The sequence below is a fragment of the Rhizopus delemar genome, genomic scaffold (genome assembly GCF_000149305.1).
Source record: "Rhizopus delemar RA 99-880 supercont3.5 genomic scaffold, whole genome shotgun sequence".
NCBI lineage: Eukaryota > Fungi > Mucoromycota > Mucoromycetes > Mucorales > Rhizopodaceae > Rhizopus > Rhizopus delemar.
In genome coordinates, this window is record NW_027137831.1 from 82,897 (window position 1) to 101,543 (window position 18,647).

At 34.9% G+C, this 18,647-nt stretch overlaps 8 protein-coding genes across 8 annotated transcripts; 2 read left to right on the forward strand and 6 right to left on the reverse strand.

The window, feature by feature from the left end:
* Positions 1-161: 161 nt before the first annotated feature.
* RO3G_06766 (uncharacterized protein) lies at positions 162-600 on the reverse strand (the record flags this gene model as incomplete). Its single annotated transcript, XM_067661356.1, has 4 exons — positions 162-179; positions 225-253; positions 342-418; positions 464-600. 4 exons carry the CDS (start codon positions 598-600, stop codon positions 162-164), a joined length of 261 nt encoding a protein of 86 aa, XP_067517457.1.
* Positions 601-2,168: 1,568 nt separating this feature from the next.
* RO3G_06767 (uncharacterized protein) lies at positions 2,169-5,976 on the reverse strand (the record flags this gene model as incomplete). The annotated part of the gene is made up of 7 exons (XM_067661357.1): positions 2,169-4,528; positions 4,590-4,872; positions 4,922-5,201; positions 5,258-5,328; positions 5,373-5,564; positions 5,609-5,785; positions 5,839-5,976. 7 exons carry the CDS (start codon positions 5,974-5,976, stop codon positions 2,169-2,171), a joined length of 3,501 nt encoding a protein of 1,166 aa, XP_067517458.1.
* A 1,259-nt stretch (positions 5,977-7,235) lies between these two features.
* Positions 7,236-8,042, reverse strand: RO3G_06768 (uncharacterized protein; the record flags this gene model as incomplete). Its single annotated transcript, XM_067661358.1, has 1 exon — positions 7,236-8,042. One exon carries the CDS (start codon positions 8,040-8,042, stop codon positions 7,236-7,238), a length of 807 nt encoding a protein of 268 aa, XP_067517459.1.
* Positions 8,043-10,175: 2,133 nt separating this feature from the next.
* RO3G_06769 (uncharacterized protein) lies at positions 10,176-11,083 on the forward strand (the record flags this gene model as incomplete). Its single annotated transcript, XM_067661359.1, has 7 exons — positions 10,176-10,204; positions 10,262-10,329; positions 10,386-10,476; positions 10,527-10,590; positions 10,643-10,777; positions 10,825-10,942; positions 11,001-11,083. 7 exons carry the CDS (start codon positions 10,176-10,178, stop codon positions 11,081-11,083), a joined length of 588 nt encoding a protein of 195 aa, XP_067517460.1.
* Positions 11,084-12,434: 1,351 nt separating this feature from the next.
* Positions 12,435-13,745, forward strand: RO3G_06770 (uncharacterized protein; the record flags this gene model as incomplete). Its single annotated transcript, XM_067661360.1, has 2 exons — positions 12,435-13,132; positions 13,193-13,745. The coding sequence occupies 2 exons, from the start codon at positions 12,435-12,437 to the stop codon at positions 13,743-13,745; spliced, it is 1,251 nt and encodes a 416-aa protein (XP_067517461.1).
* Positions 13,746-14,045: 300 nt separating this feature from the next.
* RO3G_06771 (uncharacterized protein) lies at positions 14,046-14,957 on the reverse strand (the record flags this gene model as incomplete). Its single annotated transcript, XM_067661361.1, has 3 exons — positions 14,046-14,054; positions 14,192-14,500; positions 14,559-14,957. 3 exons carry the CDS (start codon positions 14,955-14,957, stop codon positions 14,046-14,048), a joined length of 717 nt encoding a protein of 238 aa, XP_067517462.1.
* A 1,587-nt stretch (positions 14,958-16,544) lies between these two features.
* RO3G_06772 (uncharacterized protein) lies at positions 16,545-16,911 on the reverse strand (the record flags this gene model as incomplete). The annotated part of the gene is made up of 3 exons (XM_067661362.1): positions 16,545-16,597; positions 16,710-16,853; positions 16,899-16,911. 3 exons carry the CDS (start codon positions 16,909-16,911, stop codon positions 16,545-16,547), a joined length of 210 nt encoding a protein of 69 aa, XP_067517463.1.
* Positions 16,912-18,327: 1,416 nt separating this feature from the next.
* On the reverse strand, positions 18,328-18,586 carry RO3G_06773 (uncharacterized protein; the record flags this gene model as incomplete). Its single annotated transcript, XM_067661363.1, has 2 exons — positions 18,328-18,472; positions 18,537-18,586. The coding sequence occupies 2 exons, from the start codon at positions 18,584-18,586 to the stop codon at positions 18,328-18,330; spliced, it is 195 nt and encodes a 64-aa protein (XP_067517464.1).
* Between the last annotated feature and the right edge of the window lie 61 nt (positions 18,587-18,647).

An 18,647-nucleotide genomic window follows, 5' to 3' on the forward strand; every position in this document is an offset into this window, starting at 1 on the left:
AGGTTTGATTCTTTTCTTTTTTTTGATGACTTTAGGTATTGTATCTTGTTGTATGGGTGATGATTGTTCTACTAGTAAGTGTCTATAGGGTTGAAGCCAAGGATGATAAATAATTAAATCTAAAGATGCTCGGGTTATTATATCTGGTGCCAGCATACGTCTTAAGATATCCTTGGCATCTATTATGAAAATGAATAAGAGAAAGAGGATGACTGTCTGTTTACCTTCAGATAGATCATTGGGTAAAGAAAAGCTGGTATGAAGCATGCGTTTGAGTAGTTGTTGATGATTTGAAGCATGAAATGGATATTTTCCAGTCAACATCTTGTAAAGATAAATACCCAAGATCCAAACTTCTGCTTGTTCACTTTTATATTCTGTACTCGTGGCAACTTCAGGAGGAATACATTGAGGATTACTAAAAGCATGTTAATTACCGTGTCTCTTTCAGCAGCTTCTTTACCCATTGAATTTTTGTTGTATAGATTGACCTTGAATGATCATCTGGACAGCATCGATATTCCCGTGAGGATCAAATATCAGTGACATTTCTGTTGGCCTTGGATTGGATTGATGAGATTGTTTGGCGGCCAAGACCATGTTTACGAATCGTTGCTTACATCTTTCCTCATCGCCTATGTTTGAAGGGACTGGTGAACAGGTACTTGAGGTCTCTGGTGATTTACGTTGTGTTGTTTCTTGTCTAACTTCTTCTGTGATGATCGTTTCACTTTCTTCGAGAATTGGAAATAATGAATGGAATGGTTTATTTTTAACCTATTTGGAATACAAGAATCATTAGACAAAGCTGTTCTTTAATTCATCCCTCTCTTATGCTATTTGTACTTTATACTCGTACGGTGTACAAAAGGGAGAAATAAGGGAGAGGGGGGAATAAAAGACTAACCTTGGAAGGATGAATATTAGAAATAGAATCTAAAATGATATTTGAATGATGTTGAATAGGTGTTGAATCATTCAGTGATTCATCCACAGTGTTTGATGAAAGGAATGGAAGTGGTGGATGATGAGGAGATAAAGATCTCCAATCTAATGTATCTTGTTTAAATCGTTGTTGCCACCATGATTTTAGTTTATTTGGAAAAAATTTATTTGGCATGATTGAACATAAAAAAACATTCAGAGCTGTCAAACTTGATTTTTCCTCATATAAATAAATAAACAAAAGAAAAAAAAAAATATGAAAAAGAAAGCAAATGTAAAAATATATAAAAAAAATAAAAATGAGAACCCGAGTGAAATTTACTTTTCGGGCAAATCACCTCTTTCTTACAAGTACAAAAAAAAATAATTCCCTTAAAAAAAAAAAAAAAAGAAAAGAAAAAAAAGAAAAGAAAGCAAGCAAATAAAAAAGATCTACAAAATCGATTTGACGCAAAATAAATCGTTCGTATCCCCTCGTTTCTCACAGACAACAATATCGCAGTCTATGCTTGTCTTCCCTCCCCCCCCCCTTTTTTTTTGCCACGCGAGATGATAGATTTGCATTATTTTTTACAGATGAAGAATAAATTGATTCTGAATAGAAAAGGCAAGGGACTAGAGCATGTTATGATCCCTTGAAGTTGATATTGGGTGGGGAATTTAGTCTTAAAAGAGACAATGAATAGGTATATAATCAATGTCCCTTATTCTTTACCAGCTTATTATTGTGGCCAATTAAAACATGCCTTGAGCTATCCATCCTTATTGTTCATTCAATATCACATGTATTAATTTATTTTGAGGGCGTTAGGTTTGCCACAATATATGATTCACTATTTGATTGGGCTTGTGTTTCAGGAACCACGCTTTGTTTCAATTCTAACCAATCCACTCTATTACCTTCAGTCCCCTGAATTGACTCGTGCACACCCCTTTTATGTCATTTGAATTACATGAGTAATAGCAAAGGCTCTATTAAAATATAGTCTACTCTTATCCATCACACGTTTCTCTAATTCTCCTCATAAATTTAGTATCTTTACTATTTTTATGACAAACATCAAGCATTAATTCAAGTAGTATAGATCTTATGCACAGTTCCCGGGTAAACGGTCAGGTCCACTGTGTGATACAAAAACAAGGTCAAAGTAGTCCGTGTGTCACACATAACCGATCTCCCAGAAAAAAAAAATAACATCGGATATTCAATTTTATTTACACAGTTAAGGGTTCAGTTTCTTTTCAACCATATTTAGTAATAAATTAGAATATTTCTCGAGTAGTTTTTTTGTATCAGGCGGTGTCAATCTGTCTGCTATTTTATCAGATACTTCACCTAATTTGGTTTCAATGACTGAGATTGATTTTTCATTTTCACTTGTTTTCTTGGTGCTAATTAACGTGTCAAGTACACTATCCAACAAGATACTGATGCCATCCAAGTCTGCAAGTGCACTATCTAATTTTAAACTCTCTTCCCTTTTAGCTTCTTCTTCTTCATCCTTGTCTGATTTTAATTGACTTGTTTCACTCACAGGCTTCTTTTCGAGTTCCTTAAAAGCACCCAAAACATGATGAATTGAAGGTCTTTGGTTGGTATCCATGCCATTCATCAAAGAAGATAAAAACCGCGCTGTTATACTCTGTCTTTTCGAGCTCGATCTTCTACGTCTTTCCTTTTCGTCCTCATTTAGCTGCAGACTGCGCCTTGCCTTTGTTCTACTGACTGATGCAGACATACGGGGTGGTTCTAAAGAGGTCAAGTCTCGAATGATAGCATCATCATCCACACTACTCTCACTGTGGTCTTCTTCCTCAGTTGAATGACTTTGTTCGTTTGTGTCTGAAACAGGTGTTGTCCTACCATCTTCTTCGTCTGCTTGAAGTGAGTGAGTATCTGGATGTGTGGAGACTTCAAAGGGTTTGCTCATCTTTTCCTGTTCAGGTGTAAATATAATCTCTTCTTCTTCTTCTTCTTCTATTGTCTCTTCATCCTCTTCTTCTTCTTCGCCATCACCTTCCTCTTCGATATCACCATTATTAGGTTCTTCTTCTACATTGGAATCATCACACATGGATGATTTCTGACAAGGTGATTGACTATCGCTTGCTCTTCTTTGATCATTCATCGTCTTGGTACTATTACTTATTATAGGTTGACTGGCGCGTTTAGTGAGCACTGGCTGAGCTGCCTTTCTCACCGCAACTGGAGGGGGTGACATTTCTCTGTCCAATATGGCATTTCTGCCTTGGGTACGGCGCATATTGACCAAGTTCGTCGTCAGTTTATTATTATTAGTATTCACGTTGGCGTTCATTAATGGCCGTGTAGGACGTTTTTGTGTAGTAGGGTATCCATTGAATAGTCGTTCTAATCGACCAGCCTTCTCTGGAAGTGGCAGCGATACTTTGGTGGGTTTGGTATCAGGCAAACGTATTTTTGTCTTTCGAAGTAACTCGGTCTCTTCTTCTTCTTGTGTTCGACGTCGATTGGCCTCTATCTTTCGATACATCTCATCATATCGGTGTTCGGCAGTAGACATGGTCGAGAACGTCTTGCGCTCTCCTTGTCGAATCATTTGTGAAATACTGGCCGATGGACGTATCGCGGTCACTGTTGAGATCCTTCGTGTTCTTTGTGGCTGTTGCTGCTGTTGCATTGGTCTCTGTAAACCAAATTGTTTATTTTCTTCTGGCTTTAGCCGCATACCACCCCTTGCACACATCTTGACCACAATATCTGAGCTCACTTTCCATACAAAGATTGTCCCATCCGAGCAAGTACTCACCACACGCAGTGAATTTTCTTCTGAGTTTGTCTTTACAAACTTCACGGCCGTAATTAGTTCTGAATGAGCAGCAACCTTTTCGATACAGGTACTGTTGGTCAAATCAAAGAGTCGGATGCATCTATCAGATCCACTGGTAACAGCATAGGTGCCAGAGAAGGGATCCAGGTCGATATTGATCAAACTACCACCGGATTGTTCCTTACCAACTTCATCGGACGTCTCTGGCTTACATACCCGAAAGGGTTTGCCTGATTCAACACTAAACACGTACAACTTGCGCTCTCCGGTCGCTGCGGCCACATAACGACCACTAGTATCTAGAGCCATGTCAAAGACGGTGCCTCGACCAGAGTGGTTGTGATAGGTTAAAAAGGGACGAGGTGATGCATCATGGAATGGTGTGATAGGATGTTGTCGGTGACGAAAGATGATGCCTTTGTCTGCACCAGAACTGATCAGCTTCGTGGCATCTTCAGAAAACTTGACGGCTGTGATGGAAGACGAATGGTCATCTAAACTTTGAACGAGTTGGCAATTGGATCGCATGTCGAAAATGTGTAGCAGGCGGTCTCGACTGCCTGTTGCAATTAGATTGGGCTTGTCTGGGCCGGTCGTTAGATCAATCGAAAGAATTTCAGAGTCATGGGCTTCTTGATAGCTGAGAAGGTCCCAGCTTTCCATGTTATGAACGCGTAAATTACCACTACGATCACCACTGGCCATCCATTGCCCGTCAAGGCTCATTTTAAGTGAGCGGATGCCATAATCAGGATATTGATCTTCTGTTAAGTCTATATAGAACGCGTTTTAGAACTTTTTTCTAAGCTAAATGATTTTTTTTTCTTTTTTTACCAAAAGTTTTGGCTTGTTTGGCAAACTCTGCTGCATCATTATCCACGTATATCATTTTGACCAGTTCACGAGAATAGATGTTTCGACGTTGAGAGCCGACCATTGTACTACTGCTTGGGGACATTGTGTTTCGTGGAGAAGATTGAGGTGGTGTAAGTGGTGAAGAAGAGGAAGGATGTAATGGATGATCCAAATTCCAGATTCGAATCGTGCCATCACCAGAGAAAGTAGCAAAAGAATTTAAGGGAATCAAGGACCCTTCTTTTTCAACATTTGGACAAGGCTATTATAAAGTTAGTTTGTAACTGTATTGTCTCTGCATGCTCACTTACCTCAACTCCCCATACACAATCGCTGTGAAATATGAAACTTCGGTATTTACCAATCTTTTGTAAATCGTGAATATCCCAAATATATAAACTACGATCAGAGTAAACAGTTGTGACTCGTTGTGCTGCACTATCATAGACAATGGCTACAGCATCAGGGTATACATTGGTATCATCGGTGGAGCGTACCATATCGGGCGATGTGATTGAACTAATGTCTATACCTAGTGGGTGTGGTTTTGGAAGGATTCCCAGATATTTTAATGTGACAGGTTCAAATAATCTTTTACAAGTGAGCAATCAAATGTTTATTACTGCCTTTTCTTCAAAGTTATTTACCGTATAATGCCTTCAGAGCAAGTACAGATCACATACGTTGATGAAACAGCAATTGAAAATGTATTTTTGACCTATGATTTGCATAAAAATTTGCACTTTACAGCTATTTTCGTACCTGAAGATTCACCCATTTGTCAATAACTCTTCCTTCTTTAAAGGTACACAAAATGCCAGTGTCTGTAACAAAATACGTGTAACCTGAACTAGCGATGCTCTGATCACAAGCAACATCCACAAAATTAGCATCCCGTAATACACCCAAAAGGGCTGATCTCCCGTCTAAAACTTGTGTTTCTCGAGTTGAGCCCTAAACAAGATTATTAACTATCTCATTCTTTCTCGGTCTCTTACTTTTTTAGGTATTCTGCCTCGAGCATCCAAATACCAAAATTTGACATGCCTTAATCCTGCAGTGACAAAAAAGGAACCGTCCCTTGAAAATGAGATTGCATTCACTCGACTAGTGACTTTATTTCCTGCTAATTTAACACCTTTTTTCCAATCCCAAACATATAAATAACCATCATGCTATATGCATATTTTTATAAATCAGACTTTTCATTGATGTATATCGTGCTTACTTGAAATCCAACTGATACTAAATATCGCATGTTGGGTGAAAAAGATAATGAGAGCACACCAAACTTGTGAGATTTGAACTCTCTGTATATTGTCCTTTCTTTCACATCCCAAATGAATATCCTTGGTTGATGTCCCATCTAATAATTTGCCATTGTTTTAATCGAAGGTAATCATCTTTTTGTTTGCTTACTTCTCCAACTGCCAAATAATTTCCATCGGGTGAAAATGCTAAGCAACTGATTGGTTTTGCACGAGCACTAGCAGGTGTAATTCCTTTCTTTTCTTCTGTGTTGGTTGTCAAGGGGTGCTCGTTATTACTCGTGATAGGTACAATCAGAGGAGGGGCAACTGGATTGATAGGGTTGCTATTTATTGTGCCTGTTACTGCATTCACGTTAGTTGTGTTGATTGTTGTGGTAGGTGGTGGGTATAGATAGGCAATCTGCTTATTTCGTTTTTGATGATAAAGAACAACGACTGCACCTGCTGCATAAGCAATCAAATCATTAGCGGTATCCAAGATATTGGAAGATGTGGATGTCAGTCCAAGAATTCTATCTAATTTTAACTTTTTATTATCAGTTTACACAAGTTTATGCTTTTTTGTTTTGTAAATAACTACTTTTGGTACCGGCTTCACATTTTTTATTTTATTATTTCGCCGTAAGTTATTATTGTTGTTATTGTTATTGTTGAGTTGAAATGCACTATTGAAAGAAAGTTGGTGTGAAAGTAGATTGGTTGACTGTGAAGGCGGTGGCACATTGCCAGAATTAACTGGAAATATTTCTTGCATTTCTTGTAATGATCTATAAAGAAAAAAAAAATGATATAATTTTCGCGAGCAAAAAGAAAGAGCCCAGAGCACATGTGCTACTCAGCTCAGACAGTCACCCTCATTACCCCTTAAAGAGTTCATTGTGCTACGTTTGTGTGTCTTTATTCAATGACTACCAATTAAAATAAATCCTTTGTGATACTCCTTTATGCGTATAACCTGTTTATATACTTATCATTGGCATTATTTATACAATTATAACAAGTCCTAAAGAAGAATCAAAAAGTATACAATACATAATATATCCCCTCAATATATTAGTAAAGTACAATTGCATAGCACCAGGAGAGTCTATAACAAATAAAGTTTCCAAGTATTAATTTAACTATAAAAATGTAAAGATGTGCCTAGTCATATTACCAAAGCATCTATATCGACGGCTAAAAGGTATGTATTGTTATACATCATTATTTTTATCATTACAAAACAATCGTATATTCTATTTTGAATAACGGCATTAAAAAGCATAAACAATTCTTTTTTATAATCAACGGCTCATATGCAGGTTAAAAATATGCAATTGAGCATAAGGATTTATTAAAAAAGGTCACAATTATTTTAACCTGTTAACAGTTGCTCCAATTTTTTCGTATCAACAAGTGCATCAACTTCAGAATAGCTCTTCCACCAAATCTTATATAATGGTTTATAAATCAACTCAAGATCTACCCATTCTTCATTCTCAGAGATATCCCAAGGCTTGGTCAATATGTAATGTATATTCTTCACATATTTGATATCCCACATGGGTTCATGAGCCCACTGAAGGGTCTTTAACGCATTATAACCATACGATATAGGCATCCAGTGCCCCTTAAATATTTCATTCAAGAAGTCTTGATCCGGAAATGGGTAAACGTTGAGATCTTTTATGCTATTCAAATAGTCTATCATTTGTTTGTATCTATCTCTATCAGGTGAGAGGACAATCAGGCCACTATTGAAGTAATTCGCTCTGTCACTGATCGACGGTGGCTGAGCATCGACACATCGTGTGTATGCGCAATTTTCAGGTACCCAGTGCGGTGGGTAGTGAGAGATCTTTTGCGGATTACAAGTACAGGCATACGAAGCGGCTATCCAATCTTGAGGTAGATCCATTTCCATTAGTTCATCCATGTTTTTAAGTGGTAGCATGTCTGCGTCCAAAAGAACAAGTCGTTCATATTCTATTTCGTTCCAGACGGCTAGTTTTGTCCAGGTTTCTTCGAATCTTTTGAACTTGTATTCTACTTTACCAAGCGGATGAATGTTGTCAATCATTTTCACAAGGCAACCAATTCTTTTCAGGATATCAACGATCTCAGGCGATACTTGGGGTGTATAAAGGACCAGTATGGGGTATCGGCTGTTATGTTTATGCATAGCATGTTTTATGGTAATCACTCCTTTAATATAATTATTTGTGCTTGTAAGTACAATCGCCCAAGCCGACCTGAATTTTATAACCATTCTTTTAGTATTCTTGAAAGAAGAAGAAAGAAAAAAGAAAAAGAAGAAAATGCAAACGTTTATTTAAGGATTGTAAGATGGCGTAAAATAAATCGGAGAACTAAAAGGGTAAAGAAGCGTTGCATATGCAATCTTTTAACATAAAAATAAAAAATTACAGTCGTTCCACAATCAATTGGACGATTTTTTTTGAAAATAACGGACGAACTTTAGAGAAAATTTCATTGCTCATTTTTTTTGTATTTAAGTTGGGCGATTTTACACCTTTTAAGACAAGTGTAAACATTGAAATTAGATACTCGTAAGACAAAACGCGTAAGAGGAACAACAGCTCACTTGTCTTTAATTTATAAGTATATTTGTATGCACAATATACTTTTTCCACTTATTTTTCGCGCATGAAGAGGAGAGCTCTTTGTATATGAAAGTTAATAATTCTACGTATTTTTAAATTTTCACTATTCCAACTATGTTTCTCATCAAATTCTGTGTTTTTAGAAGTACGAATTCATTTTTACTCACTGCGGCATAAACTTCTGAAAAACGACATTTATCTTTCTATATTTGTGATATTATCTTTTATTAATACTGTATAGGACTGCAAATAATTTAAGAATAATAAGTCAATAATATTCACTTGAAATTCGACGTTTTACTCGAATATTACCAAGTATTAAAACGACACATTTCAAGCAAATTTTACTTTGAAACATAATTTCAAGTTTTACTCGAATATTACGCATACCAAAAAAAAAAACACTTGAAATCTCTGATTTTACCTTGATTTCACGTAAAAAAAAAGAGCATTCGCATTTTACTTGATGATAAGTTGGCTTTTTTTAATCATCACAAATCTACTTGTCGTTATTGGACGACACTATGCTTATTCATGTACTTCTTTACATTCTTATTTGTAAAAAACCTTATCATTTAATACACTTCATTGGTTTAAAAAACAATATATTGGGCTTTAAATTGTGCTTTTTATTAGATAAAGCTTTTTATATTGAAATACGATTTTTATACTTCTTTACGCCTTTCAAATGGCCAAATACTATACCATTTCAACCTTTTGGCGAAATAACATAGCAATCATCAATCTACCCATCAGCAAACATCTTTCTTTTTTAATTTACCTTGTTTGAAGTGTAATAAATAAAATTAAGTTCAATAAAGTCCTTGTAAGTTGCTCATCTTGAGAAAAAGAGCCTTTGGATGGTTATACACGTAAAGAAGCATCCGTAAAGCACATAGGACAGAAGGATTACGGATGAGCTACAGAATAACTACAAAATAATCCTCAGGTTAAACATTTTGTAGAGCGTTATATGAGAGCATTACTTACATTTAAGCTTCATCTTAGCAATATAGACCCAATAAATCCAATAGTAATTTTGCAAGGCACTTCCTAGATATAAGGATGAGTAAAGTTTGTTTTAATAGCAGTAAAGCTACTCACGAAAATACCATAAAAGTATAAACAGAAGCAGATCAGAAGATAATACACAGCTATAAAGAGCAAGCTATTATAGAAACAACATACATTTAATGAACAAAACCTTAAGTATTTCCTTAGCTTACAGCTTTAATATATGGATCCATGAAAATAAGCCTTTTAATCCTGCACATACCTACTTGAATGATTTTACTCTTTACACTTTTTACCTGAAACATGAAGGGGACTCAATGCCATGAAATAGATACAAAAAAAAATAAGGCACAGAAAGTAATACTGGCTTCAAAATACAATGATGATATTTCGCCTAAGCATATAGCTTAGCAAAATGAGTTTGCCTTTTTAGTATGCTCATCTTTGGCGTAAACTTTTGTTTTTTATATATAATAGCTTCTTTTAAAGCTGTAAACCAATTACATGTATAATTCTTAGCTTATGCTTCATTTTCAGTACAAATCTATGCTTTTGAGTGATTTATTAAGTTTTGAAAAATAGCGGTCTTGAAATCACTGATTTCAAGCTCTTGAAATTCGGTATTATTTGCAGTGTTGTATTTTGTTGTATATTTTTTTGGTGCTTTTTTTCATCAAATGAATTTATTATATTTTCTATTTGCAAGGTAAAAATAAGATCAGTCAAACTTCTGATTATAGCCTATTCATATATATTCTTTTAGCTTGTTTACTTGTATTGTAGCTGCTGTAAATCTCGAAGGAAAAATTATACCAAATGTTGTCATTACGGGTACATTTATACATAGCGTTTTTGCTTTTTCTATTTTAATTAAGTTTGCTTTACAGATTTGTCCAATCTTGATTATACAACTGCTCGTGTAGCTCTCAATGGTGCTCAGCATGTAACACGTATTAAATCAGATGGACAGTTTACTTTGTAATTATTTTCATCATTTTATGAATGACCACTAATAAATACATGCATAGCCATAATGTTCAGCCTGGATCTTACTTATTAGAAGTGCAAAGCGTTAAGTATGTGTTTCCCAAGGTAATTTTTTTCGTAAGTTAGAAGCAAAAAAGATCTAAATTTGGTGTAATAGATTCGTGTAGATATTAAAGAGGATGAAAAGGTATGGGCAGCTTATACAGCATTAGGTCGCGATTGGAATCAATTTGGAAATATGATTGGCTATCCTTTTGAAATACAAGCAAAAACTGAAGCTGACTATTTTATTGTAAGTACAATGTGATTAATCTGAGCGATTGATTAACAGTCATTTAGCAAAGACAAGGATTTGATTTGACGAGTATGCTTGGAAATAAGATGTTTTTAATGATGGGAGTGAGCGGCTTGATGCTTATGTTTATGCCAAAAATGATGAAGCAAATGCAAGAAATGAGTAAATAAGAGAAAATACGCAAAATAGGCTTGGTATTGACTTTAATTTTTTTTGGTAGATGAAGAAATGATAAATGAAGAGGGAGGTCAACCATCTAAATTATCAGAAACATTTATTAAGGCACAAAATAGAAGAAATTAAATATTGACAGAGGCTGGATTGAATGTTTTCTTCATTTTCCTGTTCTAAAAGAACCATAATGCGTATTTTTTTTCATGAAAATAATAAAACTAAATCTTAGTGCATCAATTGAATAACATGATTGCCATATTAGTTAAAGAAGTAACTTTCTGGCTTTTATTTTTATTATTCTAAATGTTAGGTTGCAAAGAAACAAGATAAGCCTTAGCAATTTTTTTTTGTTTCGAGTGGTTCAGGACAATTGTCTGCATTGATTTGTTGGTGTTTGCCATGTTGTATAACTCGTAAATTTACTTATTAGCATTTTTCTATTGTTAAAGTATTTTTAAGCGACCTTCATCCTTTTCATGCTAAATAAAATAAAAATAAAAATAAAAAAGAATACAAGCATTAGGCAAACAATAGTAAGCTACAGTGGCAATCAAAAGTTAATACCTGTGAAATGGTTTTATTGGAAAAACTTAATGTGTTGAGCTCACTATATCATGTATTCTAAATTGCTCAGTATGTTTACTACTCGAATAATGTATCTATCTAAGTTATCAGCTTATTCTGAATAATCATAGCCATCTATACTTGGCTTAGCTACTTCTGTGCTATGTAGTTATATTATTACTATATTAAAAATATCCATAGGCTAATCTATAGAACCCAATCTAAAAGTATTATAAATTAATCAAGGAAAATTGAAAATAAGATCGACGGTAACCACTGAGCAAACAGTAGCATCAAAGAGATGGATGTAATATACTAATCCTTAATTTTATTTATCATTATACTTTTGTTATTCAATTTCTATCACTCTATAATCAAAACGTATGGGCAATCGATTAAGATTGTCTCGTATAAGTTCTTGAATACGTAAGCAGGATGATTGGTAGCTTATGTATTTGTATTAGTAAAAACGTTGCTTTCCTACTTTTCTAAACATGTGTACTTGTAGTAAATGAGATTTGGACAAGAAAAAAAAACAGTTTTTGAACAAATCAGATATTCATCTTTAAATGATAATGTTGATTTTTAAATTTCTTAAAAAAATATTAATCAATCGTCAAGATGAAAAAGTAGTGTGAATCCTAGTATTGTTTACATGTATCTTTATTTATATTTTTAGTAATTATTGAAAATATAAATCTACTACATGCTATCTTCTAGCCATAAGAGCACATATTGTGTCTAAAAGTATCTTTTATTTAAACCCAAAATCTACCTTCAATTTGCTTCATAAATCGTCTGAAATTTAATTTAATTTTGTCTGAATTAAGACGATCTGAATTCAAACAGTAATTCATATTACAAAACAATCTCGAGAAACCTTCCCGCGCCTTTTCTCCTTCATCTTTTCTTTAATATGCATAGAATAGCTTCTAAGAAACTTCTTCAACCTTTTTCTCACACAAATTTGGTTCGCTCTCGATGTTTTACAACTGCAGAAAAGATCACTACTCGCTGTGAACCAGATGCTCTGCATGTCAAATGGGGCCAAGTCGAAAGCAAGTACAGTTACCTTTGGTTAAGAGATAACTGTTCCTGTCCAAAATGCTTACACCCTTCGAGCCGCCAAAAGCTTCATTCATCTGCTGATATACCTCTGGAGATAAAGCCCACCAACGTCAATATTGTAGGAGACAAGGCAGAAATAACATGGGATCAACCCCTTCGTCACGGTCAGGACACACAACACACAAGCCAATATAGTCTTGACTTCTTGCGAACATATCAATCTAGTAAATCTGCTGAAAAGTTTAGATTCAATGATATTACTCCACAGACTTGGAATCGAGATGAATATCAACTGGATTGGGTATCTTATAATGATTACATGAACACAGATCAAGGGCTTCATAAGGTCGTTCAGCGTTTGTATAATAAGGGTCTTGTGTTTTTAAATGGAGTGCCTACTACAGATGAAGCGGTGACTCAAGTGGCTGAACGTATTGGTCCTGTCCAAGAGACCTTTTATGGTCGAGATTTTGATGTAAAAAATGTTGCAAAATCAATCAATATTGCCTATACCAGTCTTTATCTTGGATTTCACATGGATCTCATGTAAATAATTAAAAAAAAAATGAAGCCACATTTTTTCAGTTACTAATTTATTTTTTGTAGGTACATGGATAGTCCTCCAGGCGTCCAATTGTTACACAATTTAAAAAATAGTGTTACAGGTGGAGCAAGTATTTTTGTAGATTCATTTCGTGCAGTTGAGTTACTCAAGTCTCAATATACTGAAGATTACAAAATACTCAAATCTACACCAGTCACCTTCCACTATGTAAACAACGGTCACCATATGTACTATAAACGACCTACTATTGTAGATGATGAACAACACAGTGGATTAGCGTGGAGCAGCCATGTGAATTATGCCCCTCAATTTCAGGGCCCCTTGGATGATTTGACACCGACCGAATCTAAAAAATTCTATCAAGCCTTCCAACGATTTGCTGATTTCATTGAGGATGATTCGCTTCGGTATCAATTAACGCTTCAACCAGGTGAGCTTGTCATGTTTGCTAATAGACGTGTCTTGCATGGTCGCACAGCGTTTGATCCTACAAGTGGAGATCGTCATTTGAAGGGTACTTATCTTAGTTTGGATTCACTCAAAGACAAACTACGTGTATTGTCTGCACAATATGGATATGATTCTAGTATTTAGATTACGAATTGTATTAATAAAAAAGTGTACTCTTATTTATCACATATGCAAGCTTTATTCCTATTATTCAACGCAGTCTATTGTCACTTTTATAGCTCTCGTCCTTTGTCTCAAAGAAACCGATATAATACACATTTCAATAATATTTTTCTATTCTTCTCTTATAATTCTTTTTATTTTCTTTTTTTATTTTAAAATAAACAATTTTTTATAAACAGATGGCCTGGATGAGCGATTATTTCAGTTTGATTTATAGTAAAATCTTTGAATAATCGACACATAAATAATGACATAACATAATTATTTTAACTTTTGATAAAATTCAAATTACAAAAAGAAAAACAAAATTTAGTAATAAAAAGGAAGTGCCAGTTTGGTAAGTTATTAAAAGAAAGAAAAGGTATCATGTTTTAAATTAATATTTGGGGGATCCTACGTTAATGTACTCTTTTCTTTGTTCGTACATTATCTCGACACAAAGCCGGGACTTTTTTGCAAGCCCAATGATCTTCAGTTGAATTATTATTTACAGCAACAGGTGATAAAGCCAAATTGTCATTGCTATTTACACTAAGTCTACCAAACGGTTTTGTGACCTCTTCATTCTTTTGAGTTGATTTCATATAATGCCAATGTACCAATAGCTTGTTTCCATATTCTTGAAGTTCATCAATCGTTACAAATAAATCATAGTCGTTTAAATATAAAAATTCTAGCTCCAATGCATTTAATTCGGTAACCGTCAATCCTCCCACCTTTCATAAAGAGCCTTAATTTTTTTTTCCCGCCGTACTAAATATAAAACACACTTACTTTAGCGTATCTCGTATTTGTAAAAAATACGTCAGAATATAATTTGCTTGAGATCATCAAACCAGTGATGATCAGTCGGTGTATACTATACGAATCAACATGGAGTGGAGGAATACGACGTGAGGGTTTTGCTTGGTTCATTCGGTCAAAGTAAACCAACAAAGCAATCAGACATTCATTGGCACAAGGACAATATTTTAAAATACGAGTAAAGTAAGCATGAATTGATATATTTGGAACAGAACGGGCGTGAAAGCAGGTATATGAAGAAGGGTCGAGTTGTCCAGCATCTGAGTGAAGTTGGTCATTGCCATTTGTAATCTTTTCTAAAAGTGATGTTAATAATTTAATTGTATCCTTTACAGGATGACTAGCCAAGTCAAACTGTAGTGAATCCATACAAAAATAAAAAGGAAAACGAAAAAAAGGCAATTAACCCTTTTTGTTCTCCTTAATCGCGTCACTCAGGTTGCACAATTAAGTCTTAATTAAAGGGTCTCTTATACCTGATATATCGCCGTTACTTGAGTACAAATAGAATGCATAATATCGGTACGGTAAACGAGCAAAAAGAATAGGCACAATTTAGAATAATGACCACTGTTAATTTAAAATACAAAATTTTCAAGCTAATAAGGATCAGCATGTACCCACTTTGTTTTTTTATCTATAAAGACCAAATTTGAAAGGATAATTCAGTTATGCGTGCAACATGAAGGGAGAATGTCCTTGCAGTTCCTAAACAAAAGAAGAAGGAAAACTTATTTAGAATACAAAAGGTATTTTTAATTCACCATTAGCAGACAAGTGAGCAACGAAATCCCGTATGAAGCATAACCCTATTGCGCATAGTATTGTAGTTTTCTAAAGCAAATAAAGCTGTATTGAAATATTTGTTGCCAGAGTATTCAGTGAATGAATTAAACTATAAACTTTACTTGATTAAATTTCACGTGCTGTGACGATAATTCTTTGGCTTTTGTTATGTAAATAGAAAGAATTCAACTGCATAAAACAAATAAAAATTCTTGCAAGTGTATTTTCATACAATAAATGCATTTAAATAAGGAAATATTGGACAATTTTATATCTTCAATTATCTTCTGCTTCTGAATCTCCTTTTTACTCATAAAACGTAGCTCCTTTCATTATAATTGAAGTCCATAAAACCAGTATCTTTTAGGGCGTATATTGTTTTGATTTTTTGTTGTCATCAACATAGTAGCACATTTAGAATTTATGGTTTCCTCACAAAACTTTATAGAACGAAATTAAAGAATGTTTTCTGTGGAAAAAGACTAAAGCAAATATTTGATATATATGCTTATTATAAAGCCAAATGAGCTGAGCGTATTGAAATTTGATAAAATAAAAAGAATGCGAATATGAATTAATTGTTAGAGGGTATGTAATTTAGCTTACAGGAATTATGAAGCATGTCTTTCTCTTTTATGCAGAAAAAGAAAGTTATCAATCTAAATATGAAGGCAGTAATTGCTCATTAGCAATGTTATTAGATAATTGCGTACTTTGACTTTCTTAACGCAGCTGGAAAAGTAGGAAAGTATATCATTCTAATGATTTCTTTAATATATATTCTAAAGAAAACAACATTTCAGTAGCCCTGACAAGAACATTAGCAAGAATTTGACTAAAACCCTTCCTTATATTACAGCTTTTTGTAAAAAAAAACCCCAGCAAAAAAACAGAAAAATAGCAAAGATAGGATGAAATGAAAACGATGTATTTCTTGCTTTTACATTATTTTCATTTATTTATTCCATTCTTTTATTATCATTATTTTACCATAGAATTAAAAATTGAAATTGCGACATGCTAATCATTGAAATCCTTTTGTCACGCAGCAAGCAAAGAATCAAAAAGTAGTCTTGCTACAGCTTTTTAATTTTTTTTATGCTGCAGTTTTTTAACCTAAATGAAGACGGTCGGATAATTTGGAATTCAAAATGAGACGCTTCAATTTGTTTATTCTGACAGCAATAATCCCACTCTGAAAGATGGCTTAGCCGAGCTAAGCGCTGCAATACTGTCATTAAAGGAAGGTAGAGAGTAAGGAGTTAATCCCTTCGTAAGATTGTGGAAGATGCTTTGATATTTAGCCCCCCCTTTTTTTTTATCTTTTTAGTTTACCCAGATCCCAAAGGACTCTCTTTGGAGGAAGAGAGCAGCTATTGGCGGTAGAGATTTGACATGAGAAAATCATAAATTTATGATTAGAGTCTGATGAGAGGTCTTCCCTTATCACTAGATTTTGGGCATGCAAGCTCCATCGTACTAATGAAATAATCAATAATACTATTTCCGCTATAGGTCATATACGTAGGACATCCATATTTTAAGCGCTCATTCCATATCACCATGTTGTGTGATTGTGTCCAGTTGTGAAGTATGCGTCCGCGGTATGTAAGAAGAGTATCACCTGTATACACTCCCATTCTTGCATTCAAATTGCCAGATGATAGTTGATGTAGTATTAGGAGTCTCTAATGGTAGCTTGTCTAGGAAACTTGAGACTTCAGTATGCGATAAAGAGGGAGGTAAGTAGAGATAATGGATCAAAAGTTTGGAGATAGTAAAAGATAAATTATACTTAGCTAATAATGGATCACTATGTGGGATGTGCTGCACTAGGAAAGGATTGTATGGATTGATAAGTAAGATAGTACCAAGACTACTTGGATCTCCAGAAGGCTAGCCATAAGCGAGAAATTGTTTCCAAGTCGTAGAGTATCGATTGGCGGGAGTAACCAAGTTTCAGTAATCAAAAGGATTGAAGAAGATTTAGTTAGTTTCAAAATTGAAGATAGCTTATTTGGGTAAATCAGTAGCATTGAACAGGGCAATAGACATAGTCGTCATTATAATTCAGAAAATCTGTTTAGGTAGTTCTCAGTGTCCATTTCATCATCATCTTCAATGTATAGTGGTCCTGCAAATTGCGGGCGGTGTGATGTTACAATTCCGTCGAAAAGTGATTTTCAAATCCATCCTTGTTCGTAGAAGTATCTGGCAACGGCAAATTTAATAGATAGACGGATATAAGTGAGGCCTCGTTCCATTCTGTTACAATGATGCATATTAGCCATATTGTCACGCTCCTCTTTGCTGCTGTTTTCATATTTAGGATATCTCAGAATTGGTCTATCACATGGATCAAAATCTTCTTTGACTTATACCTTGAATTTTTTGAGACGCTCTTTAAGTTCAGGAGCATAATCACTGTGAGCTAGAAGAGCCATAACATTATGTAGGGGGTAATTACTGTCCAAAATGCGACTGTTGTTGATGTCTAAACTTCGCAAACAGCTGTGCAGTTGGCCAACCGGTACGCGAGCTTTGGTTGGAAGAATAGATATTGGGATCCTTGATTATTTGAAGGAGATTGTAGGAAGCAGGCAGCTGCCTTTTACTTCTGGATATGAAGCTTTTGGTTTTGTAGCTGCTTGGGTTGTTTAATTTTGTTAAGGCGGTCTATATCTCGCCAGGGAGCAGTTACTTGGGAGGCGGTGCCTAATGAAAGGAATTGAGTATCTGTATCAGTAACACCCTGTTGATTTGGTTGTCGTGGAATTTGGTTGCGAAATTCTTTTATTTCTGCTTTTGCTTGCTGAAACTCAGCAGTAAGTTGCTGGATAGTGTCAAGTAAAGCTTCAATATTTACTTGGCTCTTGGAAGCATTAATGTTGATGTCGGAGTTGCTGACGGGTTCTTGAGAAATTTCCATATCATTCATGAGAGGAGGAGAGTTCTATGATGCTTTAGAAGCGTTTTCGACGAGTTCAACCACGTTGTGGGTATTGTAGGTTTTACCGCAGAACTTGCAGATAAAACAAGGCTGAGGAGGATTACCAGCAGTTAAACCATAACGGTTTAAGGAGTCCGTTTTATTGCAGCTTTGGAACACAAGATGTCTGCGTACGGAAGCAAACTGATTATTTAGGTGGTTGATTTGTTCACTCGATAGAGTAGTTTTCGAAGCCTTGCGACCTCTTGGAGGTAGAAGTCATCGTGAGCGTTTGCTAATAAGACGAGTTTGATGGAAAGTATATGTAGTTCCAAAGTAGCTTA